This window comes from Leucoraja erinacea, chromosome 1 (genome assembly GCF_028641065.1).
Source record: "Leucoraja erinacea ecotype New England chromosome 1, Leri_hhj_1, whole genome shotgun sequence".
NCBI classification, from domain to species: domain Eukaryota; kingdom Metazoa; phylum Chordata; class Chondrichthyes; order Rajiformes; family Rajidae; genus Leucoraja; species Leucoraja erinaceus.
In genome coordinates, this window is record NC_073377.1 from 68,684,974 (window position 1) to 68,699,996 (window position 15,023).

Sequence of the window (15,023 nt, forward strand, 5' to 3'; positions counted from 1 at the left end):
CCCTATTTGGAGGGAGTGAGTTAATTAGTGACTGTGAGCATGACTTTGTACACACCAGGTTGTGGCTTACTAACTTGATAGAGGTGGCAAAGGTGATTGATGAGGATAGGAAGATGAATGTTGTCTACATGGATTTTAGTAAGACATTTCATAAGGTGCCCCACGGCAGAATGATCCAGAAGATTAAGATGCATAAGATTACCAATGACTTGGCCATATGTATTCAGAACTAGTTTATTCACAGAAGAGAAGGTTGTGGTGGAAGATCAATATTCAGGCTGGAGGTCTGTGACCAGCGGAGCTCCACCGGGATCTGTGCTGGGGTCTCTGCTTTTTGTGATTGCAGATGACACCAAGATTACTGAGATCATAGATTGTGAGAAAGGCCGTCAAAGTATATAGCGGAAATAGGTGGAGAAATGGCAGATAGAGTTTAATCCGAGCAAGTGTGAGATGTTGAAATTTGTGAGGTTTAATATAAGAGGACAATATACAATTAATGACATGACCTTTAACAACATTGATGTACAGAAGGATTTTGGTGTCCAAGCCCATAACTCCCTGAAAGTGGCAACATGAGCAGTGGTAAAGAGCAGAGTGACATATTGTATGCTACGTTGGTCAGGGCATTGAGCATAAGAGTCAGGAAGTCATGATGCAGCGTTGTTGGACTTTGGTTTGGCTGTATTTGGAGTACTGTGTGCAGTTCTGGTTGTCATAGCTGGGCAGATGTGAAGGTTTTGGAAAGGGTGCAGAGGAGGTTTACCATAATGGTTTATTGACATTTGCAGTAGGGTGTATTGGCTACAGATAGAGTTTGGACAGACCTTGTGTGTTTTTTCTGGAATGCCAGAGGTTACAAAGAGTCCTGATAGAAGATATATTATGAGAGGCATAGGGTAGACAGTCTACCCCATGATAAAAAAATCAAATACTAGAGGGCGTAGTTTTAAGGTGACTTTAAAGGAGCCATGGAGGGCAGATTTTTTTTTACATAAATGTGTGACTGGAATGCACTGCCAGGGGTGGTGGTAGAGTCAGATACAATACTGACATTTAGACTTGCATAGGCCTATGGACTATGCACAGTTCGATCAGAGTTGGTCTTGGCATCATGTTCAGCAAAGGTATCATGATGAGGCATGTTAAAATGCCACCACAGTTGGAAAGAGATAGGGTACAAGTGGGGGAACATGCCATTTTTGTCTTTGATGTTGTTTTCTGTTATGCACAAGATCCAAAGTTCTGTTATGTATTTAATTCTCTCAAATGAATATGTCAACATGAGGAATTTTAAAATAGATCACAATCTTTCTGTGTCTGAAGAAGGGTTTCGGCCCGAAACGTTGCCTATTTCCTTCGCTCCATAGATGCTGCTGCACCCGCTGAGTTTCTCCAGCTTTTTTGTGTACCCACAATCTTTCATTGGCTGATTTCCTAGAATGGGGTCTCAGTGAATCTGAGGGCAGTAAGATGTGCTCTGACAGGAATTATAATCACTATTAGGTCTTTCTTCCTTACTTAGTGCTCCTTATCGCTCTTGCTGAGAAGGTCTGTGACCTTCAGCTGTCTACATTATATAACATAGAAGATAGACACAAAATGTTGGAGTATCTCAGCGAGACAGGCAGCATCTCTAGAGAGAAGGAATGGGTGATGTTTCAGATTGAGGCCCTTCTTCATACTGAGAGTCAGAAGAGAGCGAGACATAGAGACATGGAAGGGTAAGGTGTGAAAACACAGATCAAAGGGGACGCATGACAGTACAGTGTTGGGTAATCTGTGTTGGGTATTGAGGGCCAAGGGATCCAGACGATGGAATTCAGTTTTAACTACCCTACAAAACTCTCCGCTGCATTCTATATGATTTCATGGGGACAAATATAATGATGTTCTACCTGAGGAATGAGATTCAAGTCTGGTTTGAGGAGCTTCGAATAGGACCATCAAGACTCCCATTACCCATAATTACCCATCACAGTAAAATACCACGAGCACAGTGGACTTGGCACAGGACGTTCATGCACATATGATATTGCAATTATATGGATGTTCAGAAAATGATAGCATTTGTGTTTCAAGTGGAGCTTAAAGTGCCACTTGGATGCACTCATCACTCCCTGAACCTTCAAGAAGCCTATGTTCCTGTTGATGGTAGTGATGTTCTTACACTTTTGGGAACGAGCATCTCTGATACACTGTGATATTAAATGTGGCTAATAACCCAGCCCATTCCTGATGGTCTGGATCTAAGAAGTTCAAAGTGATGGTGGCATTCATTATAAACATTGCAGCCCAGACACTGTCTTCAGAAGGTGACATGTCATTGTTATGGCAGGTTTTGAAAGCAGCTGTTGGCTCTGGAGAGGAATTGGACTCATGAGCCTGACTCTTGGTCAACTCCATGGAAGAGATCCTCTTGATCGTAGCGCTACCCATTCTCGGCTTTAATCTACGTTACAAAGAGAGCCTTACCACCAGCCTCTACCTTATATCTGGTTATACTGAAGTGCTCCATGGGTAATGATAAAGTCTCAAATGTTCATGGTTGGTAAAGGATGGATTCTTTATTTTTCTGTTCAGGAAAACTAATTTATCTGCTCCAAAAGTCTTATTGGCTAAGCTAGAATTTGGCAACAAATATCCAGTGAACAATTGCAACTGGTGTAAGGACCTGCTTTCTCATGTGTGGCCCACCCTGGTTCTTTTTAATTGGTGTGAATTGAATCTGTTTTGCAGGGTAGGTGTCAGTTAGGTTTGGCAAATGGATTGACAAAATCTCTGCACCCAGCACGCACAGGATTCAATGAATAAAAGTAATGCGTGACTTGTGGCACTGCGACATCCCAGTTGCATTTGCTGATTGATTTTATGCCCCTAAATAAAAATAGGTGCATCATGATTAAATATCTAGGATAATATCTCTGTGTGCACTTCTGCTTGTAAAGATCTGGAGGTCTCTAGTAAAATTGATATACGGTAACTTGTTGTCATTATAAATATTTAGCAAGTTTAATCAAATGTCCTTGAAAACCTTTACATTTCTCTGCTATAAACTAAGACCATAAATTCCAATTTAATGATTTTATATCCACATGTCTCACAGGGTATGTGTTTTTAATAATTGGTTTTGTTACATTTACTGAAGTATGAATCTCTTCACTCTGAATGCAACAGCCAAAAGAAAAACAAAATTAATCAACTCAATCTTTCTCACTGGTCATTTCAGGTTAAACAAGGTAGAATAGGTTTGTAATTTGTACTTGTAGTATGTAGCATTTGTCATGTATTTTGTATTGTAAATTAACGGAATAAAACATGAGGTATAGAACTGATCTAATTTAACATTGCAAACCCACTCTTGATTTGCTTTTCATTTCAGGCGAATATAAAGTCATGACAACATATTTCCATCTGAAAAGAAAAATCGGATACTTTGTGATCCAGACCTACCTGCCATGCATCATGACTGTCATACTCTCACAAGTGTCATTCTGGTTGAACAGAGAGTCAGTGCCTGCAAGGACTGTCTTTGGTAAGTAAGGTCTTACAATCAGGCAAGAGCCTGTACAATCTGTGTGCAATGTACAGAGCCTGGTCAGTACAATCACCTTCAGCAACAGAGTGGCTCCACCAAGATGCAGTACAGAACACTGCAGCAAACTGTACAACCCCTCCTCCTTCTGTTGTGGGGTACACAGACTGGCTCCCCCCCTCCCCCCTTCCCAATCTTTTTGCACATCCCCAATCCTTTTCCACTCGTCACTTTAATTTCATATACTTTGTGTTTTATGACTATTGGCAGATCAATTTCCCTCCTGGGATAAATAAAGTTTGATCGTATTGTATCAGTGGAGCGCTTTTCTAATCTGTGAAATGCCTCACTGAACTAATTGTAGTAAATGTTTCTTTATTTGCATTAGTATGTGTATTTACAAGTGACACATCACTTTAAAACCGGGACTTGGTGACATGCAGAACACATTGAATTTGAAGAGTTATATTTGTACATTTGTTAGGGATTGATGATGATTATTTTATATATTGCATTTCGATGTTTAAAAAAAAATTGGACGAAGGCAAATCAACAAACATTCATTAAAATGTAACATTTATTTAGTGGACTGCAGAAGAGATAAGGTTTGTTCATCATGGAGAAATTAGGCTGACACCACAATGTAAGATCATTCATGGACAGTTATTTCAATAAGAGGGCAATAGTATCAATTTAGAAAATGACTTAACCTATGCATTTGGTTGGGATGTAGTCATAGTGTGTAATATTATTGAAAATAATAGGTCAAAATCTATGTTTTAGGACTCAAATTAATTTATGATGAGTAGACCAGTTATAGGGACTGAATTATTTTTTTCTTATACCATTTATTGATGTCATATAGTGCTATGTTACTATCTAATTGTTATCAAACTATGAATTAATGCTTAAATTACGGGACACTTTAATCAGGAACAAATAAAATACATTATCTGATTGGTCGTGGGCGAGAGAAGGCTTCTAGATTTATCACATGAGTTCACTAATATAAGCTAATTTTTTTAAAGAAATCTATCTGTTCTTATACATAGATTTTAGTGACTGAAAAATATAGGGAATTAGTATTTTGCCTGTTGATGCTGTTGAATAGTTCTGTAAGGGAAAATTGAATGATTTTCAACAATTGGGATATCATAAGAATAAATTTGGAGCAGTTTAAACATAATTAACAGTCTCCTCACTAGTTGTTTGCCTCTGCGAAGATCTGATTCAAATCTGTCAATTCTAAAACATTTTGACCTAGAAATCAATCTGCGATATTAAATACTAAAGGATCATTGCATAGCATGTCAACTGTTTTTGATTCTTTACTCCATATTGCAACATTCAATCACGTCCAAGCATAAGCCATCAAGTATCAACACATAGGTCCAGGACTGGGGCTGGGTCTATGGAAATCGGGTGGGGGAGGTGGGCATGCAGTCAGGCACCGGATCAGGACTTGGAACCAGATGGGAGGTGCCCGAGGAGCATGGCTCTGATAACAGGGTGATTGCAGTTAGGATAGTGGCACAATGGAAGGGGATGCCCAGAGGAGACTGTGCAAGATTTAAGGAAATTATCTCAGGCAAGTTTTCAGCACTGGATTGAGGAGTGGTCCCTTTCAGGAAGCACTTTTGGAAAGGGAACAAAACTCTCATGACTCGTATTCTGGCAATGATCTGCTGCCGTTGATCCTCAGAACAGTGATCAACTGTATCTCAGTACTCATGACATTAATAAACCTAATCCTAATTTCTGAGGTAACATCCCAGCATCATCTTATATGGAGCTGATCTCTTGGTAAAACTTTATTGCGATGGTGGATCTTAACTGCAGACATCTAATCAAATGTCCCGAGTGATGTGAATTCAACCTGAAATGGCAAATTCACATCTGCTTCCAAAAACAATTGGTTTCCATAGTTCCAATACAGTAAAAAACGCCAGCTAACTGAATTCCTTAGCCTTGTCACAGATGAAAATTTCAGTAATCTAACTAGGGTATAATATTGTTCTCCACTACACTCCTAAAAAATGGCCTATGATTTCTTTATGGTACCTTTATATGAATTTCAAAGGAAATGTAATGTGATGACTGCAGGTTTTATTTTGCGATGAGTGGCGTATAGCCGTTGTTAGATGGGTGACTGAATGAAGAACTAATGGAACTTCTTTAGGAAGTTTTGATTAGATTATCTGTTATATATATATATATATATATATATATATATATGTATTGATGTGTAACGCTAGCAAAGAGGAGAGCAAAGAAGATATATCTGACTGGATCTTCTGCTGAATGGTGTTGGTTGAATGATGAATGTCAGACAGGACAGTAGGAGGACTCTGCTCTGTTGGAAAGTGTCATACATTATGTACCCAAGTATCTTGAACCCACAAAATTCTGACTGAAAGACAAGAATGCTATCTCTTCATGATTTGCATGTCCCATTAAATGCTGGTACATCACAGGGACTACTGACTGGAGGTACAAAGCACCTTGCAGTGTTTCAGTTTGGATACAGAAAACATAGTGCACAAGGTATTGGGACACAATTTAATAATTCTCCTAGACATGCAGAAAATAGCTGCGAAGCATTTCAGTACACACAGATTACCTGATATTATTTTGGTCATTAATGTTTCTGTGCATCACCTTGTACGGTTTTACAATGAAGAATGACGAATGCAAGATGGTGTTATTAAATATGTTGATCCATAAAATTGTCAATTAAAGTTGTACTCGCTATAGTAGCTCAGCTGCAAGTTAATTACTGCAACAGTAAACAAAACTCAATTTGAGTTTTTGAACCACTAAGCAGTTTTCACCTTTCATTTATTGTCTGGTTATTGGATTCAACTGATCTAAATTTTAAAAGTTTAATAAAATCCAAAATGGATATGTCTTAGGTGAAAGAAATCCAACATGGTTTCGTGTGATTAAAGACAACTTTTGGATTCTATTACACTTCTTAATTAACTAATTAAAAGCAGGGCAAATGATGTTAAAGTCAAAAATATTTCAGTACATTATTGTATATGAATAAAGTGCAAGGAAGTACTATAATTGTTTTGACTAATTAAAGCTATCTATTTATCACCGCGTGCGGACGTGGCGTCGACGGACGAGAGGCCGAAGCAAAGAAGTCGAAGCCAAAGAACGGAATGGAAACAAGGCCGAAACGACAATAAACCGAAAGAGTCCGAAGACGAAACATCTATTAACCGAAAGGATGGGATGCCTTAATGCAAACTAACCAAAAGGGCGGGACACCTAAAACCCAAGGAACCGAAAAGCTGCGTTGCCTAAAAGCAAACTTACCAAATGGCCGCTCTGTCAAAACGCCACCTACCCGAAAGGCGGCGTCACCTACAGGCCAAAGGACCGACTGCCACTCAACAGAAACGTCCAATAACGGACTTGACGTTGCCGGGAGATGGGACTTGTCAGCGATTGGTCCAGACCCCCGCGTCCAATCGCTGACAAGTCCCGCCCCCCGGCAATGTCATGTCCGTTATTGGACGTTTCTGTTGAACGGCAGTTGGTCCTGTGGCCTGTAGGCGACGCCGCCTTTCGGGTAGGTGGCATTTCGACAGAGCGGCCATTCGATAAGTTTGCTTTTAGGCGACGCAGCTTCACGGTTCCTTGGGATTTAGGCGTCCCGTCCTTTCGGTTAGTTTGCATTTAGGCGTCCCATCCTTTCAGTGAGTAGGAGTTTCGTCTTCGGATTCTTTCGGTTTATTGTCGTTTCGGCCTTGTTTCTATTCAGTTCTTTGGCTTTGACTTCTTTGCTTCGGCCTCTTGTCTGTCGGCGTCACGTCCAGGTACTGTTTATCACACCTCAACGTAATGATTTTAGTAAAATCTTAGTGAATAAATATTTAGAGATATGGCCAATAATTTAAACAATATGTCTGCCCGATTCCTCTGGAACGTATACCGTGTGCAGTTATTGTAGACATTGATCTTTGACAATGTCAACTCTCTGTGGGATATCAAGAATGGATATCTGGGAATTAGAATTAAGAAACAATAAGTCAATGGATCTGCATAATGTTGAAAGCTTGCCTCAGATAAGAATGTGCTTTGGCTCCATCAACATTACAGGTTCAACTACGATTCCTTTGCTTGTCAATATCTTTCTGAACACCTGCTAAATATGTTGCAATACACAAAGAAGAGGATGTGACATTCAATTAAGATATTTTTAGTAAAAATAGCACGTTATAAAATAATTGAATAGGATCAAATGTTGATGTTGGAGACATTCTATATTTGAAAGCAAGTAGTTTGTTTAGATATCTTCAAATCCGAGACTATGTGAAAACATATACACAAGACTGTCACTTTATGGGTCCAGATATACTAGATGAATGCATGAATAGACAGGTTGATACAAGCAAGTTAATATCCTACATTTACACTACTCTTTTAATTGCACACATCCCATCTTCTGAGGCATAGGTGAGCATGGGAAGACGAATTGGGTTTATTAATTTCAAAAGATAGCTGGGAGGAAAGCCTTCTATACATACACTACTGCTCTCTCAATGTTCGGCACTTCCTGATACAATTTAAAATATTGCACAGACTCTATTACTCAAAGTCCAAATTGAACAAGATCTTCCCAAATGTCTCCTCCAAGAAGCCACTTTAACCCATTCCTTCTCCTCCTGTATAAAATTAAAAAACTTCTGGAGGGGAATATTTGATATCGTCTCCAAAATACTTAAAATTAAATTGGAACCAGATATAAAACTGATCACTTTAGGTATGTCAAATTTCCTCAATTACGGCCTACTAACGGCGAAAAAATTAATACTCAAATTTTGGAAACAGACAACAATCCCTACAGTGAAGATGTGGATTACAGATATGTCCGAGACGCTACATTTGGAAAAAATTAGTCTTGGCGGAAAAAGCAGATCAATTTCTTAAGACATGGTTCCCTTTTACTGAATTTCTGCAACAACAGAACGGTTAAACACAAACTTAAATCCGATGCCTGCGATGTGCGAGGGGGGGGGAGGTATATCTCCATCTTCTCTTTTCTTATTTCTTTTCTTTTCTCTTGCACTTCTTTGGTAGCTTAAGGGTCTTTTTCTTGCTGTCTCTTATTTTACTTCTCTTTCTTCATTTTTTTTCTCACTTTTTTTCTTTATTCTTTTTTTTTAAAATTTAGGTTCTAACGTTAAAAATGAAGCTGTACAATGATTGTATAATTGTTATGTTGATCGCTTTATCCCTGTACAATCATTTCTAATAAAATAAATTCAAGAAATTTCACTGGATTATAAGATTCCATACTTAGCTAAATCACAAATTAAAAATTGCTGCAAAACACATTGCACTGAAACATTTTCTGCAAACACACTGCACCAGGTTACATTTTTCATCTCAGACACACCTACATGGATTCTACTTAATTTAGATTAGTTTGAAATCCAATGGACCTAACCTTTCACTGTAGCTAATACAGCCTAATCCAGGCATTATTCAGATAAACCTTCTTTACACCCTTTCCAAACCTCCCCATCCTTCCTGTATTGGGGCGGAACTGCACGCAGTACTCCAAATGTGGCCGAATCAAAGTCCATTAAAACTGTATCCTGACACCTTTACTCTTATATTCAATGCCCCGACCAATTAAGGCAAGCATACCATATGCCTTCTTTGCCGATCTATCTACTTGTAATGCCACTTTCAGGAAGTTAAGGACTTGGACCCCAAGATATCTCTGTACATCAATTCTGTTAAGATGTTATGTTATTAATTATATATTTTTTCCTTACGTTCAAACTCCCATAGTACAGCACCTCGCCCTTGTTCGGATTAAACTCCATCTATCCATTGTTTGTAATTGATCCATATCCTTGCTGCATACTGAGGTTCCACCAACTCCAGCCTAAATAGTGCCCTTTCACCACAACCCTCTGTCAGTAAGATAGTTCTGAATGCATACAACCGTTACTTTTAATTCTGCACATTTTGATCTGCTAGATTAGATTATCATGGAGGACTTTATCAAATGCCAGTCTGAGATCTATGTAGACCTCATCCACCACCCTAGCCTCATTGATTGCCTTTGTTTCCTCCTTAAAAAACCCAATCAAAGGAAGAAAAACATCTTCTGTCTACAGCTGGAATTCTGTTAAAGAAGATAGAATTTGATCAGTTGAATACAGAGACATGTAGATAGAAGATGAGGACCATGAATACCATCAATCCTTTCTCTAAGATAAGAAACAATTAGAGTAAAGGCTTGGGAAATAGATGAGATACAGTCAAAGATACTGTCCACAATGAAAGAGGGAGACTAGTTAAGGAAGACATTTTTTCAAAGGACATGGTGAATGCGCCTGTGTGGAATGCTTTGTATCAGAGCCAATATGGCCTCTGCTGATGCCATTTTTTATGATCTGTTCTCTTCATTTGAATTGTAGCAGCATCTATGCTTGTGTAAAAAAAATGAAATGGGCATTAATGGAAGGCGGGATTTGAAATAGTCAATGAAAGTAATAGTTAGTTTTAATGCACTTTATCCACTAAAATAGTCAGGGAATTAAGATGTCTTTGTTCTTGTTCTATTAAAGTAGTCTAACCATAAAGAATGAACAATAGAAATTGAACAGATTATTGAGGTAATTTCCCAAGAACTAAAAGCCAATTTCAGATTAATTGATTTGATATAATTGAATACAATAATTTGAATAATTAAATACAAAAACTGTAAACAAAATCCTCAGTGAATGCAGCCATAAAATTGAATTATTTATGTCAAAAATAGTCATATGGTTATTTATGGTCTGGTGACTTTCTATTATCCATGAGTGTCATGAAATAAGCTTTGTACAATTAAATTAATCATTATCCATTTATATTTATCAGTGAAATATTGTTTATTTAATCCATAGCTTCATTACACCGTTTAATGAAATGTTGATAAACATTCTGCAAAAGCAGTGTAACTTTGATGGTGGAATAATAATTCTAAATGGTAGTTCAGAGATACAGTGTGGCCCTTCGGCCCACTGAGTCCATGCTGGCCAGTGATCCCTGCACACCAACACTATCCCACACACACTAGGGACAATTAACAATTTCACCAAAGCCAATTAACTTACAAACCTGTACGTCTTAAATAACATCCAGGTTATGTAGCCTGATGAAGCAAAAGCACTTAACTTCCCTGACATGTCGTTTTGGACCATGGGTTGAGAACCAGAACTTAGTACGGACTTTGGATGACCTGTGACACAATAGTGACACGGGTTTCTGCACACACCCTCCTTGCCCCAGAACAAGCCAAGCCGCAATTAACTTTGCGGCTTCCTGAGGCACGGAAACCCACATTGTGGTTTAACCCTCTCTCCATTTGGCTGTAAGTTCAGGAATCTCACTTTGAATATTCATATTCTTAAGGGGTCTCCATAGAAATCTGAGGCAGATGCATGCCATCTTTTACATTTGAATGCACATATTTCTCTTTTCAAGATTTCAAAATTAATAATTGTTACTACAGAAAACTGTGTGGATGGCTAAATTTAATTAGGATAACTTCATCGCATAAAGGGTACTTATCAACACAAAAACAAAACATATTCAACGGGTCATGCAGCATCTATAGAGAGAGAAAAACAAGATTTTTGTTTCTGTTTGATGATATACCATCAGAACTGAAAAGAGCACAAGATTGAAAATACAAAGTAAGAGTGAGGAGAGGAGGAAGGAAGACAGAACAAAATGGAATGGTCTCAGATTGGATGAAAGCCCACTGTTCTCAACTCACTTTAAATACACTCATGTTACTAATGTTCTTGCTAACTACATGGTGACAGTTGTAATGGAAATAAATGAGTATTTACAGTGCCACCTCCAGACATAAATAATACAGCATTTTGAAATAGAATATTATAAATTGCTTGTACATTTTAAAGTTCAATAAATATTATAAAAGTTGCACAAATGGAATTTTATTAAATTGATGCTTTGAGATTAAGAAATTAATCTTTTAACTCAACACCTTAATCTTCTTTTTGGTGATACAATCTTGAAGTTAAACTATGGCGAAATTTAAATTATCCAACTGAAAATTGACTTAGTCTTGTTCCTCTGTATTGATCATCGTATGTAAAGATTTGTAGTATCATCTTTAAATTCTGAATACAAGAAATACTAAGCTTGATTATATTGTGTTTTTAAATTACAAAAAAAGATTGCACTGTCTAAATCTGTAAGGTTCTTTTGATATATTTCAGCCCTAATTAAGTATTTGTTGAATTAAAATAGATTCCCCAAGTAAATACATATTTTCTCCAGGACTAAATCTATGTTTTATAGGTTAGTTAATAAAAATAATAGCTTATTGTTCCTCAAAAATGTTGGATCATAAATTGTGGAATGTCGTTTTGTTTTATCTATTTCCTTCTTCCTTAATGTTTCTTCATACAATATATATGTTAATTGAACTATCGATCAGATTTTGTAAGATAAACTAAGAACTGAATTAGGCAATTCCAGCAATGCCTCCATCTCACCATTTCCCGCAGTTTGCAACTGACCTCCCCTGCTGTCTGCATGGAGTTTGCACATCCCCCCGTGATTGTATGGGTTTCCTTCGGACGGGCTAGTTTATTGCGTATCACAGAGATAAGGTTGTGGCGGCTCCTAAGGGTCGTGCCATTATACTGCCGAACCCCTCGGCACAGGAGTGGTGCAGTCCGGAGGCGGCCCTCAGCCGGAGGGTTTAAAAGGCAGGGTTTGGGTGCCATCTTCCTCTGGTTTCGTCTTCCCTTCAACCGGGAGGAATACAATAAAGGTGCTTCTCAAACACTGGACTTCGTGCCTCCTTTTGAGACCCACGCACCACAAGGTGATGATTAGGTTCATTTTCCATAATGTCGGTTGCAGGTTGGGGACATAAGTGATATTAACGGGCATTTACGAGAAAAAATAGGTTGCAAGAAAATAGTGTGGGCATGGGATTGATCGGTTAGCTTTGAGAGCCAGCAGAGACTTGATGGGCCAAATACTCTCCTGTATAATATGGAAATATGAAAAGTGACGGATGTGCTGTGGTGGATGTTTATGTTATATTTTATTTTATGTGGTTGTGCGTCTTACTGCTTTTCACTTGGTGTGGCCGTTTGGGAACTCGAATTTCACTGTACCTTATGGTACATGTGACAATAAACACATCTTGAATGAGGCCAGAAATCTAAATTTTCCCATGGGGAGTAATATACAAACTTGGCTCAGCAACTTGTCAACATGTTGTAAAGAAACTATACTGCCCCTTTTTCACAAATCTGCAAAAGCAACCATTGAGGTTATCTCATTGAATTTCTACCAAACCTAAATTTGCTATCATCTGTTGAGCTACAAAGTTTTGGATTCAACTCCCAGCATAAATGTGAGGACATAAGTTGAGTTGTCCAAATGTCTTTTAGAAGTGGATGTACGGAGATTGTATGTTCTCCCCGTGACCATGTGGGTTTTCTCAGAGGTCTTCGATTTGACATACAGGTTTGTAGGTTAATTGGCTTGGTTTAAGTGTAAAATTTCCATAATGTGTGTAAGTGTGGTGGTTGGTGCTGACTCAGTGGGTCGAAGGGCCTGTTTCCGCACTGTATCTCTAAACTAAACTAAAAGTCATAATTTATTTGCTTCTATAGCTTCCTCTGGCAGCTCATTCCAGACACAGACTATCTTCTGAGTTTCCTGTGAGGTCTTCTTTAAATCTCTCCTCTCACCTTAAACCTGTGCTCTCTAGGTTTAGAATCCTCTACCCTGGGGAAATAAGATGTGACCATTCATTTTAATCAATGTCCCTCCTTATCTTGTACACCTCAAGAAGGTCAATCTCAATCAATCTTCTGTGTTATAAGAAAAAAGTCCCAGCCTATCTAGCATTTCCATATAACTCAAGCGAGCAAGTTCAAGTAACATCCTGGTGAATCTTTTTAGCACCCTTTTTCAACTTAATGACATCATTCTTATAGTTGGGTGACCAGAACTGCACACATTTCTGCAAGTATGCTGTCACCAATGACTTGTGCAGCTGCATCATAATGTTCCAATGTTTGTTCTCAATACCCTTTTCAATGAAGACAAAGATCTTCTTTGCCACACAGTTCACCTGATTTGCCACTTTAAGAAACCCTGCATCTGTTGTCCGAGATTTATCTGTTCTGCAACAGTGCTATTCCATTTACTGTGCAAGTCCTGCCCTCATTTGACATACCCAAATTGCAACACCTCACACTTGTCAGGATTAAATTTAATTTGGTATTCCTTGACCTACACTACCAAATGATCTAGATATTATAAGTTCTTCTTTGATTCTAGAATAGAATAGAATAGAAACTTTATTTGCCACGCAACCAGGGTTGGTGGTATTTGGGTTCGGTACATGATGGTACACTGCTTTAGTTACATACCACTAATAACACAGATCACCGTAATAAAGTGCATCCATACCACATCACAAATCACACATCTCACCAACATTACATAATGCAAAAGAACAAACAAAGACCATAGACAAGACACTGTATACATCAGAAATCATATTATTGTCTGATTATTGGACGGAATTAAGAGTTCTTATTGCTGAGGGGAAGAAACTGTTTTTAAAGCGGGTGGTTTTAGTAGCAAGTGACCTGAGGCGCCTCCCTGAAGGGAGAGACTGAAAAAGGTGATTTGCTGGATGGGAGTGGTCCGAGATGATCTTTTTTGCCCGTTTTGAGGTACGTTGAAGATAAATGGAATGGATTGAGGGGAGGGGGGAGTTGATGATCCTGGAGGCCTTGGAAACAATGCGCTGTATTCTATGTAGTGAGTGACTATCGGTGTTACCGTACCAGACTGTGATTGAGGAGGTGATGATGCTTTCAATGATTGATTGATAGAAACGGACCAGGAGGTGTTTATGGACTCTGAACTTTTTGAGCTGTCTGAGGAAATATAGGCGTTGTTGACCTTTCTTGATGACGTGGTCTGCATTTATGTGCCATTTTAGGTTATTGGAGATATAGGTGCCTAGAAACTTAAATGAGTTCGTGGAGGTTATGGGGTGAGAGTTGACATGGACCGGGGGTTTGTGGTTTTGATTGCGTCTGAAATCTATGATGATTTCTAAGGTTTTTGAAGTATTAAGCTGGAGGTTGTTGTCTGCGCACCATTTGACTGCGCTATCGACTGTTAGATGGTATTGTGATTCGTTGTTGTCTGAGATAAGGCCAATTATTGTTGTGTCGTCTGCATATTTAAAAATTTTAACTGAGCTGCATTGGGATGTGAGGTTGTTGGTGTAAAGTGAGAAGAGCTGGGGTGACAGAACGCACCCTTGGGGGGCTCCTATGTTGAGAGTCAGAGGGCTGGAGAGTTTTTCACCCACCTTGACTCTTTGCTGTCTGTTTGTTAGAAAGTGTAGAATCCAATGGCACATGGCTGGGTGAATGCTCATGTCCAACATTTTATTGTA

At 38.6% G+C, this 15,023-nt stretch overlaps 1 protein-coding gene across 4 annotated transcripts in view; it reads left to right on the plus strand.

Moving 5' to 3' along the window:
- LOC129697963 (gamma-aminobutyric acid receptor subunit alpha-2-like) overlaps window positions 1-15,023 on the plus strand; it is a 201,182-nt gene that overhangs the window by 161,031 nt on the left and 25,128 nt on the right. For all 4 annotated transcript variants that reach the window (XM_055636750.1, XM_055636740.1, XM_055636732.1 and 1 more), the window contains one exon: window positions 3,383-3,535. In XM_055636750.1, coding sequence (XP_055492725.1) covers window positions 3,383-3,535 — 153 coding nt within the window. The remainder of the gene's footprint in view (window positions 1-3,382; window positions 3,536-15,023) is intronic.